Genomic DNA, 21,229 nt, shown 5'->3' on the forward strand with positions numbered 1-21,229 from the left:
ACCTTTGGATTGGCTCAGGTAAATATCAGCTAAGCTCTTGATTCCGCAGAACGGCCTGCTGTTCGACTTATAGGTGATGAGTTAATTTCTAACAAACTTCTCGGCGTTGAAACACCTCCGGCGAGTAGTGAATCCGTCAATCTAATATATAAAATTCTCGTGTCACGGTGTTCGAACTTGAACTCCGCTGAAACGGCTCGACCGATTTTTACCAAATTTTATATGCGTATTTAGTAGGTCTGAGAATCGGCTACTATCTATTTTTTATACCCCTAAGTGATAAGGGTTGTTCACCCTTAAAATTTTCTTTTTATTTTTTTGACGAAATTTTTTGTTTTTATTTTTTTATGATACAACATACAAAAATACATACAACCCTAAATTTTCACCTCTGTACGATCAACCCCTATTTTTTTTGCAAAACAACGTTTGCGGGATCAGCTAGTTTTCTATAGGATTCATTTTTTAGAATTGCACTACGGGATCTACACCTTATCCGACCAGCCGTTACACCACTACAAACTTTACACAGTGATGTTCCCTTGAGTATTAATGTATTAAGAAAGCACAACCCAAAGAAAACTGTGATAAAAAAATGGAATATGTAACAACCTGGTGGCTAGTCACCTATGAGTAATAAGATGATGGAAGGAAGGCGATGAAAGCAAGGAATGAAAGAACAAAATAAAAGATATTGCGATGGAAATAAGGTAAGAATAAAAGAAATTGAGAAGTATGAAAGTGAGTGAAGAATAAAGATGAAAAATCTGAAAAACTTAATTGTAAACAAAGGCCCTGATCCCAACTAATTAGGGGTACGAGAGGCCTCCAATAGCGGAGGCCATAAAAAAAGGTCCCTTGAAGGCGTACTAAGCTTTTGGACTCCACGTTTCTGATCAAAGGCATATATATGTATATATGCCAGCCACCCCCAAACATCGCCATGACGACCGGCCTTGCACTTCCCGTGTTCAACATCCCGCGAACTTGACCAAGTTCATCACGTTCTCCAAGTTCACATACTTGTCCGAGCCACGCACACAAGGTCACTACTTACTTAATATTTCTTAATAACAATAAAAATGCTAAATCCACTCTCAATGTATATAACCATCAAAGCAAGTATTTGATGGAATCAGGCGTTACCTTGCGGAAGTCTATCCTAAGTAAGAAAAGGACCAATATATAGCCACTTCCGCACATGCAGTGGTAGTCGTGCAACAAAGTGCACCGCCCGCCAGCCTGTTGATAAATGCGCATGCGGCAAACAATGCGAAACACACAACTGCCACCGTTAAATCACTCAACACGTGTTTCACACCTCCACGGGGCATCTTCAGGAGTTCTGAATTGGTCCTTTTCTTACATCAAAGCAAGTTTACGTGTCATCATTTCCTAAAATAAAACAAGTGTTCACCGGATGCACTGACATTTGTGACAGCTTATTATTTTAAAGTTATATACATGCAGCTCCATTAAGTTGAACGGCTATAAAAACGTCACAATAACAAAATCATTTCGCTTTTTATTACGATAATAAATAATAAAGTCACATTTAAGTAACATTTATTTGTATTACTTGATATATTTACGATATGACATTTAGAATTGTTTATTTTTTTTATTGATTAAATTTGAAATATTGTAACAAGTATAATACTGGCCAGTAAAAACCAGCCGGTTTTCATGGCTGTGCAGTATTACAAAACTATTTAATGGAATCAGGCGTTACCTCGCGGAAGTCCATCCTAAGTAAGAAAAAGACCAATATTTAGCCACCAAACCACCACCAAATTACTCAACACGTGTTTCACCCTTCCACGGGACATCTTCAGGAGTTATGTTACACCGATTAGTGCCAAACACAGAGTCTGTGTAATTTGGTGGTGGCGGTTGTGTGATTCGCATTGTTTGCCGCATGCGCATTTATCAGCGGGCTGGCGGGCGGTGCATTTCATTGCACGACTACCACTGCATGTGCGGAAGTGGCTAAATTTTGGTCCTTTTCTTACGTATTACAAAACTGACAATAGAGTGATGAAATAAATCTTTGTGTTACGGAATAACCATGACTCAAGAAAATGTGGATATATTTCAATATATAGTGTGATTGGTTTGGATGTAAATAAAAGTTTTAAAGAGGTAAATATAAAGCTTATTTGTTAGCAACAATCATTAATCTTTTTGCACCTATTTCCAATCAACCTGTATAGTGATCACTGTTATATATATATATATATATATATATATATATATATATATATATATATATATATATATATATATATATATATATATATTTACAATGCGACAGTCCTAAAACTTCTGGCAGAACAAAGTCTGCATACAGATAGTAAACAATAATAAATTTTATAGTGTTATTTAAATTTTGAAAACCCTTTTTCTTACTTTAATAAAAGCTGTTTATTCGCGGGGTATATGTTCCGTAAATATGTCGCGAATACACAAACCGTGAACACGGAATGCTAGTTTATATGCGACTATAGGTGATGCGTTCAATGGTGACGAAGTAATAACAATACAAATAATATACATATATATGTGTGTGTGTGTGTGTGAGATTGTCAAACAATAAAGGCGGCGTTTCCGAACACAAGTGTTTATTTTATTCTTAGCAACGTAACGATCTTTGCACTGTATCTCTCTTGTGACATTAGACTTGACATTTCAACGTCAAAAAAAAACAAAACTTTTTTATCTTTAATCAATATATATATATATATATATATATAAGTGCATTTTACGGCATTAACAAATTATGGAGTTGGACACCTATTGGAATTATTTTATTATTATGTATGTACTTATAGGATCCGCGAATATAGGCTTTGGGTCGCATTTTTTTAAACCGCAAATACAGTAATACCCCGCTTTACGCGACCCCGTTATACGCGGTTACATTATAACGCGAATTGCAAATTTCGCGCTCAAATGCCTCGAATTACGCGAAAGAGTGCGTATAAATATAATGTAGTCATCAACTTCTCTATGATGTCTTGATCATCTGTCAAACAATTAAAAACAGTGTTGGGTGTTATGAACGAATTTTACAAGAACGTAAACAAAACGTTACCCAAAAGACAATAGATGTATTTTTCCGTAAAAAATAAGAGTATGTATTGCATAAAGTATTTCTGGAATTAAAGTAATTGATTAAAATGATTTGTATTTTTTTGTAATAATTTTTGACTATGTTTAATCATAAACGTCGTTATACGCGAATTTCAGTTAACGCGATTTTTTTTTGGAACGTATCCCTCGCGTAAGGCGGGATATTACTGTAATATATATATGTATATGTGTGTGTGTGAGAGATTGTCAAACAATAAAGCCGGCAATTCCGAACACAAGTGTTTATTTTATTCTTAGCAACGTAACGATCTTTTAACAGTATCTCTTGTGACATTAGACTTGACATTTCAACGTCAAAAAAAAAAAACAAAATTTATTTTTTCTTATAAATATATATATATATATATATATATATATATATATATATATATATATATGTATTAGTGCATTTAACAGCATTAACGAAGTATGGAGTTGGACACCTATTGGAATTAATTTATTTTTTTTTAATCCACAAATAGTGAAAGCGCGAATAAAGATCTTTTACTGTACTTTATCATTACGATATTTAGCATTTCTAAACAAACACGTATTTATTTTGCACTTATAACCAACCATCATCGATTCATGGCTCTGCCAACCCATAATTGCTAATAAGCGTGCAGTATTCTCAGTGACAAAATTAAAAAAAAAACAAAGTTCAATCACACGCGTGACCCCACAAGCGAACACACACGAATTACAAATTCACGCGTAAATTTAGTGATGTTTCATATCGACCGGCAACAAAGACCTTTGTCCGTTCGTACGCAATGCAACTAATATAATCGGAATATTTAAACGCTCTTTTGTTGTTATGATGCCCTGGTACTTTGACACGTGACTAAGCTAGTCTCATTATAAATATTTCCTGAAAACGTGTCATTTAAATCAGTGATTCCCAAAGTGGTCTATATCGACCCCTAAGGGTCTATGACAACCTGCAAGGGGTCTACGTCAGCGAAAAAAATTTGGGGGTCCATGAAATGAAAATGGGGGGTCCACGATAGTGGATCTCAACACATACACTGATAGTACCTATTTACTTACATCATACTATCTTATAATATCAAAACATTTACATTATTTATAAAAGTACCTATGAAGTAAAAAAAATATTTATATATGTTTATAAAATTGTGCAAGTTGTAGGATGTTGGTATTCGCTTTGTGGTCGCAATACATTTTGAACTTGTAAAAACCTGAGAGTCGCAGTCTCAGAGCTTCGCGGAGATTAACCCCTTACAAAATTGACGCCAAATGTTGATAATTTATTATTAAAGCATCAGGTTCATCCTTCTCACTAAAAATATTGACTTATTGCTTATGTTATATTATTTACAGTTTATTTATAGTTTATTTCATGTTACGTATATTTTACATAACAGATACAAAATTTTATTTGTGAGTAGTTTTAATTTAAATTCAATTAATAAATGTATAAATTAACATGTGTTTTTACTTTAAGTTTTTAACACTAAACTTCACTACAGTTAGAAATTTACAGGAAATCAATATCAGGTAAGTAGGGGATCTACCCAACACGGAAAAACATGGCAAGGGGTCTATGACATAAAAAAGTTTGGGGAACTCTGACCTAGTGGAAGTCCTCACGCCGAGTCTACCACCTTATGGTATATTATAATTGGACGAAAATTTAAGTACTTATTCATATAAACTTTATTGTACACAGATAATAACTAAAAAAAAAAACAATTTATATAAAAGTACAAGAGGTCCTATCGCTCGAGGCGATCTCTACCAGACAACCTTTGGGTGGTGAGAGACATGAAGGATAAGGAAGTTTAAGATGTACATACATGTAAATACATATATATATATATATATATATATATATATATATATATAATACATGGCTAATATGAACTATTTACTAACATTTATGTGGGTAGAAATATATATTACTGATCTAATATCGATTCTCAAACAATTTTTAAACATGGCGCATGTTCGTTTAGGCTGGGAAACCGCGTGGCGATCCCTGACAGGGAGATACCAGTTCCTAGTATAGCGCAGAGAACGAAAACCGGGGGTGTTTTAGTGGGTAGAAATCACACATACCCTATGCTCCCTCCAGAGGACATCTTGAACATCCGGAAAATTTCCCCCCAAACACAAAAAAGGGTTCCATTATTTTTATGTAACATTGTTAATATTGTTGGAGTATTCTCAATGTGCGCATGCGCATGACCTTTGCCTAGTTTACTGTGTCACGGATAGACATACCGCTCCGTGCCGGTGTATATACATATGCCATATATGGCGCGTACGCATAATGTTTTTCATTCATCGGATCGCATTTTTAAAGATCGACAACACGATGTACATTAAAATTAGCAAATATTATTACAATATTTATTCGTGTGAAATGTTTACACGTGTGACTTTGTTTTTTGTATTCATTTTTTGCAATGTCACACACACTGGCTATATTTTTATCATACGTATGACTCTTATTAAACAGAAATAATTTATATTTTTTTCCTTCTTTAAATTATTTCAGATGTTTATATTCGTTTATGTCAGCCGATGGGTTTTCCACTGCAAGGCTTCGTTGCTCGCATCCAAAGACTTCCTGTGATCTGGTGGAGGCCTTTAACCACGCCGGATAACGGCGATTTCATTTTATCATCGACGTTTCTCATCATCTTCATCTGTGGGTGGATATACCGTAATGACCTTTTCTTTCTATTCTAGGTTACATACATGAAACCTATCAGGCACTAAGTCCTCTATTACACAGAAAAGTGTAAGTAAATAAATAAATAAAGACTTTTTGGGCGCCATTAATTTTAGCAGATATGGAGAGAGATTGACGGCAATACTGAAGTTTCGCTGCAAGATCGAATCGGAAACAAGATCTGCAAAAGAACGGTCACTCAGAATATTTCGGCTGAAGTGACAGAGGGGTCAAATGATTCATCAGTGGTAATCATGAGGCGGTGATGACGTGGGTAGAGCCCCAAAAGCTGGATTGAAGACATAGGCAAGGTCACGGGAAATCATCGTAGAGATCATTGGGCGGTCACATAGCCAGTATCAAATATGTTCATACGACGTGAAAATTCTTTGAAACAATACAATACACCAATACCTCGCTTTGCGTCGTTTCGTTTTGCGTATTTTTCGAAGTTGCGTCGCTGCTTAATTAGTACTAATTATCACTGTGCGTCGTCAGATTTTCGAGGTTGCGTTGTTTTCGAGTCTTTAATTTTTTTTATAAATTTTCTTTTTTTCCAAAAGATGGTAACACTTCTGTTTCTAATTGCGCCATGCCATCAAAACTCGGGGATTCCCTTTCTAACTAAAAAACAACGCAATTTGAATACAGTTTTATTTTCACTTTGTTTTGCAAATTTTGGAGTTCAGTGTTAATTACGTAGTGTGTTGTGCTTTTTTTTTTAAAGAGAATAATAAATTTATATAAATTTTAAAGTGTTGTTTCTGGTTACAAAAATGGTATATATTTTTCCAATTTATTTATTGGCTAATTTATATTATTTTTGTTTTTTAAATGTTTACTTTGGTCAATTTTCTTTTTAAAAAGTAGTATTTTTGTAACACTGGAACCTATCTTCCATCTTTACATGGATTGCTATAGAAAATCTTAATTCACGATGCAAAGTGAGGTATTCATGTAGTTACAATATCTAATATATAAAACTCTCTCTCTCTCTCTATATATATATATATATGTAAATGTTTTTTTTAAACTTATCAAGGCGAGTGTCACACATATACATATACATGTGTATGCTGACATTCATTATAGATAGCATATCTGTTATTTTCATTAACACACTGGATTAACATTTATTAATTCTGCTTTGTTTTTTGACCTGGCTTAACTATGGGAATTTTATTTGAATCAGTGTTACAAAAACTTTAGCAAAGAAATAAATAATTAGTTTTGACATAAATATTTTTACCAAGAAAAACAACATTTGTTACATTGTATTAGTTTAATACATTAATATAAAATCATTAATACATTCCAGGCCACATGGCGTATACGACCCCCGCTGCACTTTCCGTTCGGGCCATTTGCAGTTCTCATTGAAAAACAAAGGATTCTTAAAAATGAATTGCAGGGTCGAATATAGATAACTACACATCACGCATGCGCGTACGTAATGCATATTAAAATTTATAACTTTTTCCCGCTAATTATAGCTTTGCAATATTGAAAAAGTGTAAAGCATACGTCTTTACGACTTTTAAGTGTGTTTAATGGAATCAGGCGTTACCTTGCGGAAGTCCATCCTAAGTAAGAAAAGGACCAATATTTATCCACTTCCGCACATGCATTGGTAGTCGTGCAACAAAGTGCACCGCCCGCCAGCCCGCTGATAAATGTTAACATAACTCCTGAAGATGCCCCGTGGAGGGCTGAAACAAGTGTTAGTGACTTGGCGGTGGCAGTTGTGTGATTCGCATTGTTTGCCGCATACGCATTTTGTTGCACGACTACCACTGCATGTGCGGAAGTGGCTAAATATTGGTCCTTTTCTTACTTTTAAGTGTGTGTTGTATACGTTTCACGCGGCCTGAATGGAATATCTGGTCTCCATCGGCTGCAATACAGTCCTTTAAACGTCGAGGCCAAATATCAACAGCAGCACATATGAGAAAATTCTTGACTGCCAATCGTATGGATTGTTTTAGGAACTCCAAACTATCATGGCGTTTAGATCAAGATATAGCTGCCATATCATGATCCAACGGATTAAAATCAGGATTAGATGACGGACAGTCTTCAGCTCTGATGAAGTCCACAACGCTGGTTTCTAACCAAGATTGGGTGGATTGGTGCTTTATGATCCGGCGTGCAGTCTTGTTGAAAAGACTATTCTTGGTTATTGAACATGGTGTTGTTAAGAGGCTTAACTACCGTCTCAGGAACGATATCCTGGTGCACCTGTGCCGATGTTTCAATACCATTTTACAATAATATTCCTCAGTCAATTCATCATAGTTAACACCCCCTCAAACCATCACTGAAGTCTGATAATGTCTACGTCGTACTCTTTTGACTAAATAGGATAATTCTTTAGAGCTGTCAGCATAAATATGGCCATTTTGTTTGTTAATATATAAAAATATTATAATAATAAAATCTTTCTATAACGTTCCTTTGCGTACAGTTTAGGTATGTTGTGATTTTACTTTTTTTTTTAAATTATCAGTTAAGGAAAGACCAGTGCATCTCTTAAAGGCCCCAAATCCAGTCATCTTATAAAATACCCAACATGGATCGAAATGGTATCTTCACCTCCAGAGATAAAATCTATCGACAGGATTTCTTTAAAATCTGTCTCTTACTGCTTTGATCGCTTTTATACGATACGTACGAACACTATGTGGACTGCCAGATCCTTTGATTTCTTCATTGTAAGTATCAATAGCCAGGCTCACATACATTTGACTAATACCAAGCGTGTGGAGGATTTTGAAAATTGCAATCGGCGCCATACTTACTGCATGTAATGCAATCACAATATATTGGCGCGAAAATAAAAATGACAGATTCCAAATTCAAAAGTAATGTTTCGTTTGTTTTTAATTATACTAGTATTAATGGCCAGACTAATTAAACTCATAAATTAGACAAACAATTATATTACATAATACACAAATAAGAACTACATGAAATAGGTGACAGGTTTTCATCACCAAAATATATTTATTTGCAACGACTTAACGGTTCATGAAGAAGGATATGTTCGTGATTTCTCTATGAGATCGAAGAGAACCAGATACGAGGATAATAAAAGTAACCGATATGGCCCAGCACATTGGCAATTTAAAGTGGCAGTGAGCACAAGGCGCGCCAAACAGATAGAGCCTTAAGGTTCTGGAGTGGAGACCACAGACCGGCAAGCGCTTCTAAGAGCGTCCGCCCCCATGGTCATCATAAGATACCGGATAAAGTCCGCTTCCAAAAGGTCCTATTACAAATCTAAGAGAGGGGGGGGGGGGGCTTTCTCCAGCAGTGAACGGTATATGTCTAAAATGATGATGATACTAAGACATTCATTACAAGTGTATTACATTTTTAACCAAGTTACCTATCCTGTGGGTGAAACACCATTACCAACAATGGACATTCTATGGTTGAAATGATTATGTATTACCCAATCATTGTCAACAGTAAATATTACTCTTTACAAGTGTAATACATTTTCAACCAGGTTACCTATCTTGTGGGTGAAACACCATTACCAACAATGGACATTCTATGGTTGAAATGATTATGTATTACCCAATCATTGTCAACAGTAAATATTACTCTTTACATATAAACAATTTTTTACATAAAATTGCAAAACATTAGTAATTTAATATATAATTAATAAGTATATAAAAATAGTTATGTAATAGATAATTAACTTGATAGAAGAAATATATTGCATTGCAACATCTTTGTTAATAAAAACATCTACATGTAATGAACAATAAAAAAATGTTACAATATATTGATTATGAAACAAAAAATATATAGTAAAAGTGTCGGCAAAAAATTTCGAAACTGAAAATATTTAGATGCTTAAAGTTGTCGGCAATGTAGAAGGTAAAAGTGCTAGAAGATGGTCACCTAATAGCTGGAATGACAGACATACATGCAACGCTACCATGCAGCCTCTGGAGAAAAATTTTAGCGGACATTGCCATGTTGGGTCAAAACTCTCACTTATGAGAGAATCACTAATAAGGTCTTAATTTTTTTAGACAGTAAAATCTGAACGTAATGACAAATGATCTACAAGATATGTTTAAACCAAATATGGATACTTATCTATGTAAAGGCAACCCTAATGCTTTATACAATCAACTGTTGTCATCAATTGGGTAAAGCTTCCAAAATCTATTGTTATGACACTCTACACTAATGGTTTCAATAACAGAAAAGTTTTTGTATCACTATGACACACATCAATTATACAGGGTGACTTATTATTGGTGTAAAACCTTTAAGAGGTAATTGTACAGCTCATTTGCTGTCAATTGCTATATCTTTACAGTTTATACAAAAAATGATTTTAAAAATAAGTAAGTTAAGTTTTAAATTTCTAATTACTACATATTAAAATTAATTATTGTTTACTTTCTATACCCACAAACTTCATACTGCCAAAAGTTACTGGCTTTATGTATTATAAAAGAAAAATGAATATAAAATATATAATGAAATAGACCGATTCAACCCTTTAAAGTTTTTACACCTATAACTAATCAACCTGTATATCTAGAGTGCTTTTAAAATCCTTCACATTAACTGTGTGCCTAGTAATTTTTTAAATATAATTTTTTTCATATAATAATTAAATAATTTTTCATTGATTCACCAAAAGCCATATTCTATCCTGGAAGCAGTTTTAATTGGATACCTATAACAGAAATAAATGAGGAATAATATAGAAGACCCGAGGATATAAGGATGATGTTACCTGACCAGACTTATTCCTGTTTTCAGGATTGAAATGTGCAGTATTAAAGGGACTTTGAACTAGATATGGGTAGCGTAAGATAGATCATTGGGACCATCTTTTGTCTATATCTGTGGACATCCCTGATAAACAAATGTACCTAAATACCGCATACCTGAGATTAACATCTGAAACGTAATTAACAGAATTGTTAGGAATATATCAACAAAATTTCATTAAAAGCTGCTGAAGGATTCAGGCCAGAAAAGAGCCAATGTCAGCTCATTTCTGATATGGACTTCCTAGCATTGGTAAGATGATTTTAAATTTCGATGAGTAGGACTGAAAGCTGGTTGGTGTAGATGATTGGTAATCCAAGGCAAAGAAATTGCAAGGCCTCACCTAAAACTTCAATGGTAGCCCTCTATCACTGCAATGCAATGGATCCACACAGTAAATATGAATGTCTCTATATATACATTAATGTGTGAAACCAGTAAATTTATTCAATGTTTATTATTTTCTCTCATTTGCATAATATATAATAGATGCATTAAAATAATTTCTACCTACTTTCCCTTTTATATGCCGCTTTAAAAAATCTAAACATGAGTGATCAGATTTTTCATTGAATTCACTTGAATTGAAGTGTTGGAATATTATAAAAAGTAATTTTGTATAAATAATTTTTCTTAATTGCTTACACATGACTAAGCCCTGGGATGAAACATGTGTCTAAGCAGCAATTATTCTCCAAGCTCTCATTTTGTGAAAGTTACTGAAATTGTTCTAGCGTAAAACTCTAAAGCTTTTACTTCGCTGATGATGTCCGGTTACTCCATGTAAAGAAAACACTTTTAATATGTTACATTAAAATATTTTTTCTAGTGGAATTCCACAAGCCAATAATTTCTGGTGATACAAAGTAGGCGGTGATGGATAGTAAGTAATAATTATTTTTAATATGCAGTTATCAGAATTTTAAAAAGGATTTTTTTGCTATGTTACCAATAAGCTATTTTAATTTCTGAAATATTGATTTTTCGTGCGGAACCATTCATGTTGATATTGAATGATAGTTCATGAGTGAATGAGATAGGTTACTGTGGCAATGTTGAATAAAACATTAAGGACAACTACTATCTGATACAATCGGCTTTGACAGGACTTTTTTTTTTTAAATACTCTTTTCCCTGTCTTGTTTTTAGGACAGAGGCTTACACCCTCCAACTTTCACCTTCCTTCTTTCATCCTTCACAATTTCTCTCTTTGATCCCTCTTTCAGCCTTCATATTTTCTATTATTCGGCATTTATTCAACATACAGCATTCACCCACATTACAATTACATATCGCCTCCCAATCCTGGTACTTCATGTTACACGGTTTTGTTATGCCTAATAACTTCACCCACAGCTTATTAACAAAACAACAAGAAAGTGTGGTGGCACTCCTGTCATCTTCCAAAAGGCAAGCATTGTTGCTGCAAGCAATGCTCCTACCCATTTCCACTTTGCAAGCAACTCTACACCCTCCATATATAGGACAACAAGTAATTGCATGCACAGCAGCCAGGTCCACCACTGGGTCACAGATGTATGAAGGACTATCTTTGAGTTTAAATCTATACAGGTACTCTGAGAAATCCCCGTATCCCATGAACATTTGTTTATGAGACTATTGCTGGTATGTTAATTTGTTGAAAATAATGTAACTTTGAGGAATTCCAAGAATTTACAACTGGTCATTGGCATTTTATGGAGATCTGAGCCTTCCAGTAGCTGTATATCAGCAGACAATATTTGAACACTTTTTTCTAAATTATAGTATCTCTAGTATTGTTAGTATCATTGTATCTTATTTTGATATTACAACTTGACCAAGTTTATAGTGGTGAAGGAAGCTATTTAGCACATTTCTATTCAGGCTATATCTATTGAACCATAGCAAGGGCTTTTTCTGGATTTTAATCCTTTTAGGTTTTGACATCAGTATTGATTGATGATGGAGGCCCCTAGAAAGAATATCCTCACTTGACGCTAGCTACGTCTCTGGTATAAATCGAGTGCCAGAAAGGCTGCAAAATCAGCATGATCCAATCAGATTCTAATTAATAAGGAGAAGCGAGGGGGTCAAAATGATTCTTACAAGAATTCGAAAGTCGTTATTTAGTTTCTTAAGATTAAACGGATTGAAAAATATAAGGATTGCCCGTAAACGTAAAAGACTTAAAGAAACAAATAGAAAATATTACACACAATCTTAAAATTATGACGGATTAGATTTTGAATATCACTTATCAGGGCCATCGATATACACATCTATTCTTTAAATTCATTATTCCGATAAAATCGTTACCGGAAATCTTATTTCCGTTAGCGTTAATTATTTTTATATAACATTCAAATTCATTCTACCTTTTAAAGATTAATAGGATTTTCTTTCCAAATGTTTTGGTAAATTTATATCAACAAATGTGTGCGCAATAAAAATTAGACGCCGAACCAAAAGCCACGACTTTCGGTGGAATAGATTAAGTGACTCACCGACTGAAATCTATCGAAAACATTCCCACAAAAATATAACCGATACGTATTCACTTTACAAACATATTTTAAATTAAAACTTCTCACATTTTTTGTTTATTAATATCGTAAATATACGGTTGTTATTAAACAGAAAATTAAATAAGACTAACCTAGCAAATTCAAAAGGAATTTTCGAAAAATACGCGAAGGTGTAACAAAATATTACTTACCTCGAAAAGCTTCAAGAGTATGTTCACATATAATCTCCTGACGCCCAGAGATTTCCCGATCGACGCCAAAAATATAATGCACAATATTAAAAGCAAAAACGGCGTGTAAAGTATTGAAACTGCAACCGACACGATAGGCGTGAGCAACGCCATCTTGACGACTGATTGATTCAATATATGCTGCTTATTTGATTAGATACCGTTATAGCTTAACCCTGTCAATTTTTAACACATAATAGCTTTTAACGGTATTAAATCAATAAATGGCTATATAATTATTTGCACATGCATACAACACATTAAATACTTTGCAAAGGTAAAAAATGTAATATTTAACTTTATAACAAGAATAAAATGCAAACGCAAAATTACAAAATAAATATAATATGTATTCATTTTTCAAATATAAATAACCTATTTAGCGAAAGGTTTACGGGTAGTAAATTGCATTTAGTAAAGACATAATAAACATACTTATGTTTGAGTCAGCTAGCTATGCACAATAGGGTACACTATATAAGAGTGTTAAAGATTCAAAACAATGTCAATATATTGAAGTCACTTTGAGACGCTTGAGTATGAAAATTATAACAAGGCTAACAATACCATTAATTGAGTTTTTGTTTACTCAGCTTGGAAGGTTCAGCAAATTTAAAATAGTAGTTTAGTTTAAAATAGTCTTAATTAAATTTATGTTAATAAACAATCTTAAGGTATCTTCTGTGTTTATATTATATCATACCAAATAATTATAATTATTGGTAAATATTTTAAAATATATTTCCTTAAAAATTTATGGCAATAGTAATAATTAAATGTAACATATACACTATTTGAAACCCCATGAATAGTACTGGGTTAATATTTTATGGCAATTAATTAATTTATATAAAAAATAAATCAAAACCACTTTAAGCAGTTATGTATTACTTATGTAGAGCTTTGCTTAATTTTTTAATACGATTTTACAATTTTGACAAATAAATAATTTTTATAAATTTTACAAATAACTCGACAATAATCTTTTTAATAATATTTAGCAGATATTGGCAACATCGTCTCATTATAACCTCTGTAGTTTTGTCCAGAGATTTCCATTCAAAGTCTCTTTTACATTAAATATTTTCTAATAGAAAATAATACAAAATGTCTGATCTGCCTTACGGACCACCAGTGAGAGTATCTCCATTGATCCGGGTAAATATGTAATTTTTTTTTAATTTTATTATTATGTAACAGGTTTAGTACCTCTGTGAATGATATAGATGTTCTTTTTATAAAATAATACTGGCTGGAAATTTATTATTCAAGCGACCTCTTTTTACAAAAAAGAATTACTTGTCTGTCAAATATATTTTTTACAACTTGATAATGGATTAAGATGTCTAATTTCTGTTTTGCTCTCTAGTCAGGTAAAGCTGGCTAGAGAGCACAAAATGATGTATATCTTCCCTATAATGATGATTTTGGATTTGTTATTTTATTACACATGCAGAAATTTAGTTGATTAAAACATTACCTTATACTTAACATAAAATACATAAAGTTGTCAAACCTAATATCTCCTTAGAACATTTGGATATTTTGATAATTTGAGCACTTTCGACTTGTTTGTTAACAAAATTTGCATATAAAATATGGTATTAACATTACATGGTAAAGTGTATTACTAAAAATAAGCTATATATAATAGTTTTTTTTAATGCTATTGGATAATAATTTCATTAATATTAAAGTTTTCTTTCCTCTTTTGCTCATATATGGTGGTAGTTTGACAACAATGGTATATACAAATGCATTGCCATTAATTATGAGAAACATATCTTTTATTTCATAATACCATTAATGAATTAAATAAACACCCACATATCTAATTTCTAGTTTTTTTTTACAAAAAATGAGATGCTAATTCTATGTTCCAAACCTATTGTCATCTCATACAGGGGGATTGGTTAAAGGTATAAAAGCTATAAACGGGTGAATGTATAGTTAGATAATGAATAGCTATTAAAATAAACATAATTATAATATAAAAAGTAATTCAAAATTTGGATTAGTACATATTAAATTTAACTATTATTTACTATCTATTCCTGCACACTTTGTACGGCTGAAAGTTACGGGTTTGTCGCATTCTGATTAAAAAAATAATATCTTTCATAACTTTGTGACTTGTTTGATTTATAAGGTTATTGGAAAGGGGAGAAAAAGCTTTTAAAGCTATTCATTGACAAATGATCTATGTTTTTACCTCTTTAAATTGTATACACAAATAACCAATTACCTGTATAAATATAGTGTTGATTATTGAAATTTTTCACTAATACCTTTATATTGATTATTTTAAAATGATATAACTGTTATGGTAATATAAAAAGAATTAATACAATTTATCAGGTATTAATTTAAATAAATGTGTTTTTTAGTTTGGTCGCTGGTCATTCTTGACTGCTGGCATCCTTTATGGAGCTTTCCACCAGAACAGGCTGTCCAAGAAGGAGGCCAAGTTCCGTGAGATTGAGGCTAAGGAGAAGGTTATCAGAGACGCAAAACTCAAAGAGGAGAAAGCTATTGCGGCAGCAGGTATATCAAATTAATGTTAAGATCAATATGGTTTTACAAAGTAACCTTGTAAAACCATATTGGGAGTGCATATATTTATTTTTTGGGAGATGGTGTGGGCATACACCACATTACTCCAATGTAGATTGATCTCACATAGAGTGGAGACAATGGGCTGGTAAAATGTTGTTGATGACACCAGATGCACTTCTTTTCCAGCAGATTGTATTGTAAATCAAGGGGAGAGGCATCATTATTTCAGTTATAAGTTGTCCATTATTGGACAAAAGCATCCTTGGTAAATTTCTAATAAGACCAGTGGGAAGTGGCTTGCATCTAGTGTTTTCTAATGACATTAAACAAGGTCATCTGTCCTGCATTATAATAATGAAATCCTTTTATACAATGTAAATTTTTTGTTTACAATAAATAACTATAGCTATATAATTTTTCTCATGTTGACATGCCTTGGCTCAATCTAACAATTTCCTTTGCTGCTAATTGGTCATGCTTTCAATTTGTGACCGGTCATATTTTGGCGGGAAATGTAGACAATTGTCAATTATTTATATGAATAAAAATGTAAATATTGCTGTTTGAAATTGCTTACATCTAAAATTAACTTTCGCCCGTACACAAAGATTTGCATAAAATTCGTTAAAAATCGTGATAAGTCAATATTATGCAAAAAAAAAAATATGAAGAATTTCGATTTTAATTATAAATCGCGTGTGTCCTTTGATATATTTTCTTTCTCAGATTTAATTTTGGAACTTTTTCGGTTGTGTTATTAACTTTCTTACTTCTGTTTTCACATTTTATATTTAGTTCCGTTTTTATTTTTCAGCCGAGATGAAGGCGCTTGAGGAAATGGTCGCTGGTAAGAAGTAGACTGTGATAGCTCTAAGATAGACGCCACCATCTGATACGGTGTTGCCATTGTTGAAAATTCTTACAATCTTAACAAACATCTGGTAACATTATTCCATCATATAATTTGTAAAATAATGTATTTAATGCAATATAGTTGATATCAAAAAATGATGTTTTATTTCTTATGTTCCCTTTTCAGGACCTAAGACAAAATATTTAGAAACTGAAAATAAACTCATAGTTATTAATGTCATTGCGATTTCGAATGCTTGGAATTTAACAAAAAAATATTTTTGTTAATTTAATTTTTTTTGTATAAGTATTTTTCTGGAATAAAAGTAGCCCAAGTTATTCCTTATTTAATAAGCTACTTCCAGTATAAGTTCCGTCAAAATTAGTCCTGCCATTTCAAAGATTAGCCGGAACAGACGAAAATTAAAAACAATTCTGTGCATGTGCTTATTTATATATATATTCACATAAATGTAGTAAAAAGCGATCAAATTAATATTACAAACAGACATTCCAATTTTTATTTATTTGCATAGATATCGAACTCAATGTACAGCGTTTTTTACTGTATCGTCATTGTTATTTCTATAATCTTGATTTATGGATAAAGTGTGTTATACATTAATTGAAAGCTAATGACACATTTACCTCTCCTACATTTATAACCAATCAATCTGTATTTAATCTACAATTTCTATGCCAAATCAAATCAATTTTTTATCTATGCTTTATGTTGCTGATTATTTATTCTAGAGATTTCGTTGTTATAAGCATAATTGATATTCCGGGAATTTAAGTAAATAGTCATTTCAATCATAAACGCTATAAAGGAGTAGTGGTATTACGGGAAATACATGCGAAAATACATGACGTATTTTTAAATGAAGCGCCTGTGAAAATATAATAGCCAAAATTACGTCTAGTTAAAGGTGAGTTTAAAATAAAAGTAAATTTTTCTTCACGGGTTTTAGATCATAGATTTATGAAGTAACTGAGTACTAGTAATTGAATTTAATTTTCAATTAATACTATACTTTATACTCGTTGTTTTAGTCGTAATTGATGTCATATCAAGGACTTAGCCTTATTTAACAATTATGTAATATCAGTAACATATTCTTACCTTTTCAAGCATAGTAAAGTTAAACCCTTATTTATAACAATTTCATAGGATGAATTTTCGAATTATACGCCAATTACTTTACTACCTTCATTAAGTAGAATATTTGAAAAAATTATATTCAATCAGTTACTAGAATACTTCAAATTTAATAATTTAATCAGCAGGGTGTACATACATACAAATACATACATTACTACACATACATATTTATATAGAAAGATACTAATATATAAACATCTTTATATATATTTAAGTGGAAGACGTATTATATAAATAACCTGACAGCGACATCAGTAAAATATTTAAATATAAGTAGAATGAGCAGTGCAGGCATATTCAATTTTTAGTTCTCCGATGATCTAAGCAACAATGTGTAGCAACAACAATAAAGGGAAAATCAAGTCAGAGGCGGGTCTAGCTTGTGTAGTGCCCGTGTGCAATAAATCCCTGGCGCCGCCCCCTAGGCCTGACACCCCCCCCCCCCGCGGCTATAACTATTAACTTTTCCGTCATAACAAAAAAGTTATTTCATATTCCAACAAGCTATTTTATAAATAGGTATGGCTTACAGTATGGTATTAGATACGACCTTTTTTCTTATGACGGCAGAATAACACTCATTGCTCCGCGATGTATGGCCGCTTCTAAACCTTAAATATGTAAAAACTGTGATAGAGAATAATTATAGGATAAGTAATAATAATGTAAAATAAAAAAGTACAATAAAAAAAATGTAAAATGAAAAATGTAATAACAAAAGAGGAAAGAATTAAAGATTGAACAGAGCAAAAGAGAAAGATAGAAGAACTGTAGCATGAAAGATAGATAATAGACCGAAAGAGACAATAAAGTACGAAAGAAGAGAAAGAAAATAAAAAACTATGTGAAAAAATAAATTGCAAATAAAGTCCCTATCCCACCATAAATAGGGGTACGAGAGGTCCCCAATAGCGGGGGTCAAAAAAAAAACTTTAAATATGTGTAATAAGGTTTATTTCGAGTTGTAACAAAATGTTCGAAAAAGAAGCCGCCTATAGAGCTTTCACGTTCGATAACTGCCGCCACCGTCCTGGCTGGCCGCTTCTGTCATATCATTGTTGTACCATGATGGTCCAAGACAGTGATTCCCAAAGTGGTCTATATCGACTCCTAAGGGTCTATGACAACCTGCAAGGGGTCTACGTCATCGAAAAAAAATTTGGGGGTCCATGAAATGAAAATGGGGGTCCACGATAGTAGATCTCAACACAAACATTGATCTTATAATATCAAAACATTTACGTTATTTATAAAAGTAACTATGAAGTAAAAAAATTATTATATATGTTTATAAAATTGTGTAAGTTGTAGGATGTTGGTAAAACAGATTGGTTTAGTTGGTATAATAGATACAAAATTTTATTTTAAGTAATTTTAATTTAAATTCAATTAATAAATGTGTAAATTAACATGTGTTTTTACTTTAAGTTTTTAACACTAAACTTCACTACAGTTAGAAATTTACAGGAAATCAATATCAGGTAAGTAGGGGGTCTACCCAACACGGAAAAACATGGCGAGGGGTCTACGACACAAAAAAGTTTGGGGAACTCTGGTCCAAGACGATGCTCTTAGCTGTCTTCGGGAGCGCCCTTTGAGACGGCGGTGCCCGTGTGCATTGCACACCCTGCACTGTAGGTTAAGCTGCCCCTGGACAAATCAATACATTAACTAACAAACGGAACCTCCTCACTTCTTCTCACAACGTTTTTATTGGAAGTGCCTAAAGAATCAAAAGAAGAGTAAGCCGTTATATCCATATCTAATTTTTTTTGCCCCACTAAACCAATGGGCGTCTATCAACTGAAACAAGGAAGAAAGAAGAAGAAAGAAAGAAGACTCAACTCGATGTCAATAAGAAATGTAATCAGCATTTTATTTTTATTATTATTATTTGATATTCTTTATTGTACACGCTAGGATAGATTTAAACAGTTTCATAATGATAAACAAAAAAGTACAATGGGCTGTCTTATCACACGAGGCAATCCCTTACAGACAACCATAGTATGGAAAAGATAGAAGTATAAATAATGAGTAGTTGATGTGTACAAAACATACATAAACATACATACCTAAATACATATGTATATAACTTATACACTTATAATAAATAAACAAAAATATACACTTAATACAATTACATGTAAAAACATCAAATTGATTTGGATAGCACTTGCCTTAGAAAGAATAAAGAAACAGGGAAAGAAAAAGATAGGATGATACAGATAAATAATCACAGGTCTAGTAAATAATAGGCAGTGAGTTAGGGCGTCTTATATTCAGCGGTAAATCATTCCAACTTAAAGCCCTGTGTGGTGAAAGATTTGGTGATGAACAAAGAAGAATGCGCCGGCATTTTTAATTCCAAATTCTCCGATGATCTCAAAGACCTCTCATTTGTATCATGAAGAAATTGAAACCATGATTTGAGATAAGAGTAAGTGAGCTATCTATTGTTTCTGAAGATGTTTATGCTGTTAGCCTTAAGGCTTTTACAGCTTCATCGGCACTGAGTTCACGGAGCGGAAGGGTCCGTGAATTACATGAGTGAGTAGATAAAGGATGTGAGCATTCTGGTGGTGATCTCTCGTTACCAGGCTTTTGTTAAGGGGATGGTATAGAACGAGCAGTCATGGAGCACTGGTACAACCTTCTGCGAAAAAGTAACGTCGCAGGAGTTAACTGCGGAGAGAGAGAGTGAGAGAGGAAGAACATCTGAGGTCCTCATCCGCAGTCGGAGAACTGGACGTCGGAGAGTGTTACACTGCACCTTTCTCCAACCCCCTTAGCATGGCCTTGGCGACGGATTAGGTGTGGTCCGGCGCAAGTAAGGAGTTGAGACACTAGATCAGTGTTGTTGAAACACCACTAGCATGTGAAAGCGTTCCCGTAGTTTCAACAAAAGGCGCTCAAGAAAATCGTGGAGTTATAGCCGGTAGGAGTCCGGCATAACCCTTTCGTTGCCCCCGCAGCGGAGGGTTATCCCATCAAGGATTTGCCCAAGAAAATAAAAACGTAAGAAGTAGTTAAGACGTCGCAATGAACCTACTGATAAAAATAGTTTAGAGCAGGGGTGAGCAACCTTTTTTGTTTGGAGGTCCGCTTCAAAAACAGAGGGCCATGCAGAAAATAAAGTATATAGGTAAGGTTCGAACCTTTTATAAACGTGTTTTATGTTTGTATTATAGAAGTTTACATACAATTAGACACTTTTATTATCCTTTTAGCCTTGTTTCTAGGCATTCATTTTAAAAAATCAAAAATAAATTAGATTTTTACA

At 33.0% G+C, this 21,229-nt stretch overlaps 2 protein-coding genes across 4 annotated transcripts in view; one reads left to right on the forward strand and one right to left on the reverse strand.

Annotated features, from left to right (window-relative positions):
• The window catches only part of Gpat4 (Glycerol-3-phosphate acyltransferase 4), a 44,646-nt gene extending 31,156 nt beyond the window's left edge, over positions 1 to 13,490 (reverse strand). For all 3 annotated transcript variants that reach the window (XM_068769673.1, XM_068769674.1, XM_068769672.1), the window contains exon 1: positions 13,338 to 13,490. In XM_068769673.1, the coding sequence (XP_068625774.1) occupies positions 13,338 to 13,490 (153 nt within the window). The remainder of the gene's footprint in view (positions 1 to 13,337) is intronic.
• An 893-nt stretch (positions 13,491 to 14,383) lies between these two features.
• On the forward strand, positions 14,384 to 16,939 carry ATPsynE (ATP synthase, subunit E). The gene is made up of 3 exons (XM_068769967.1): positions 14,384 to 14,534; positions 15,764 to 15,920; positions 16,747 to 16,939. Exons 1-3 carry the CDS (start codon positions 14,484 to 14,486, stop codon positions 16,788 to 16,790), a joined length of 252 nt encoding a protein of 83 aa, XP_068626068.1. The 5' UTR covers positions 14,384 to 14,483; the 3' UTR covers positions 16,791 to 16,939.
• Positions 16,940 to 21,229: the final 4,290 nt, after the last annotated feature.

Source organism: Battus philenor, unplaced genomic scaffold (genome assembly GCF_028537555.1).
Source record: "Battus philenor isolate CCGP_79_NKW_IND1 unplaced genomic scaffold, ilBatPhil1.0.hap1 SCAF_29, whole genome shotgun sequence".
In the NCBI taxonomy this organism is placed as follows: Eukaryota; Metazoa; Arthropoda; class Insecta; order Lepidoptera; family Papilionidae; genus Battus; species Battus philenor.

What these genes read in the sequence shown, in the direction of transcription:
- ATPsynE (XM_068769967.1), top strand. Translation starts at nt 14,484, where the DNA reads ATGTCTGATCTGCCTTACGGACCACCAGTGAGAGTATCTCCATTGATC. An exon ending in GAGTATCTCCATTGATCCGG is followed by an intron (nt 14,535 to 15,763) that starts GTAAATATGTAA and finishes TGTGTTTTTTAG; the next exon opens with TTTGGTCGCTGGTCATTCTT. An exon ending in GAAAGCTATTGCGGCAGCAG is followed by an intron (nt 15,921 to 16,746) that starts GTATATCAAATT and finishes TTTATTTTTCAG; the next exon opens with CCGAGATGAAGGCGCTTGAG.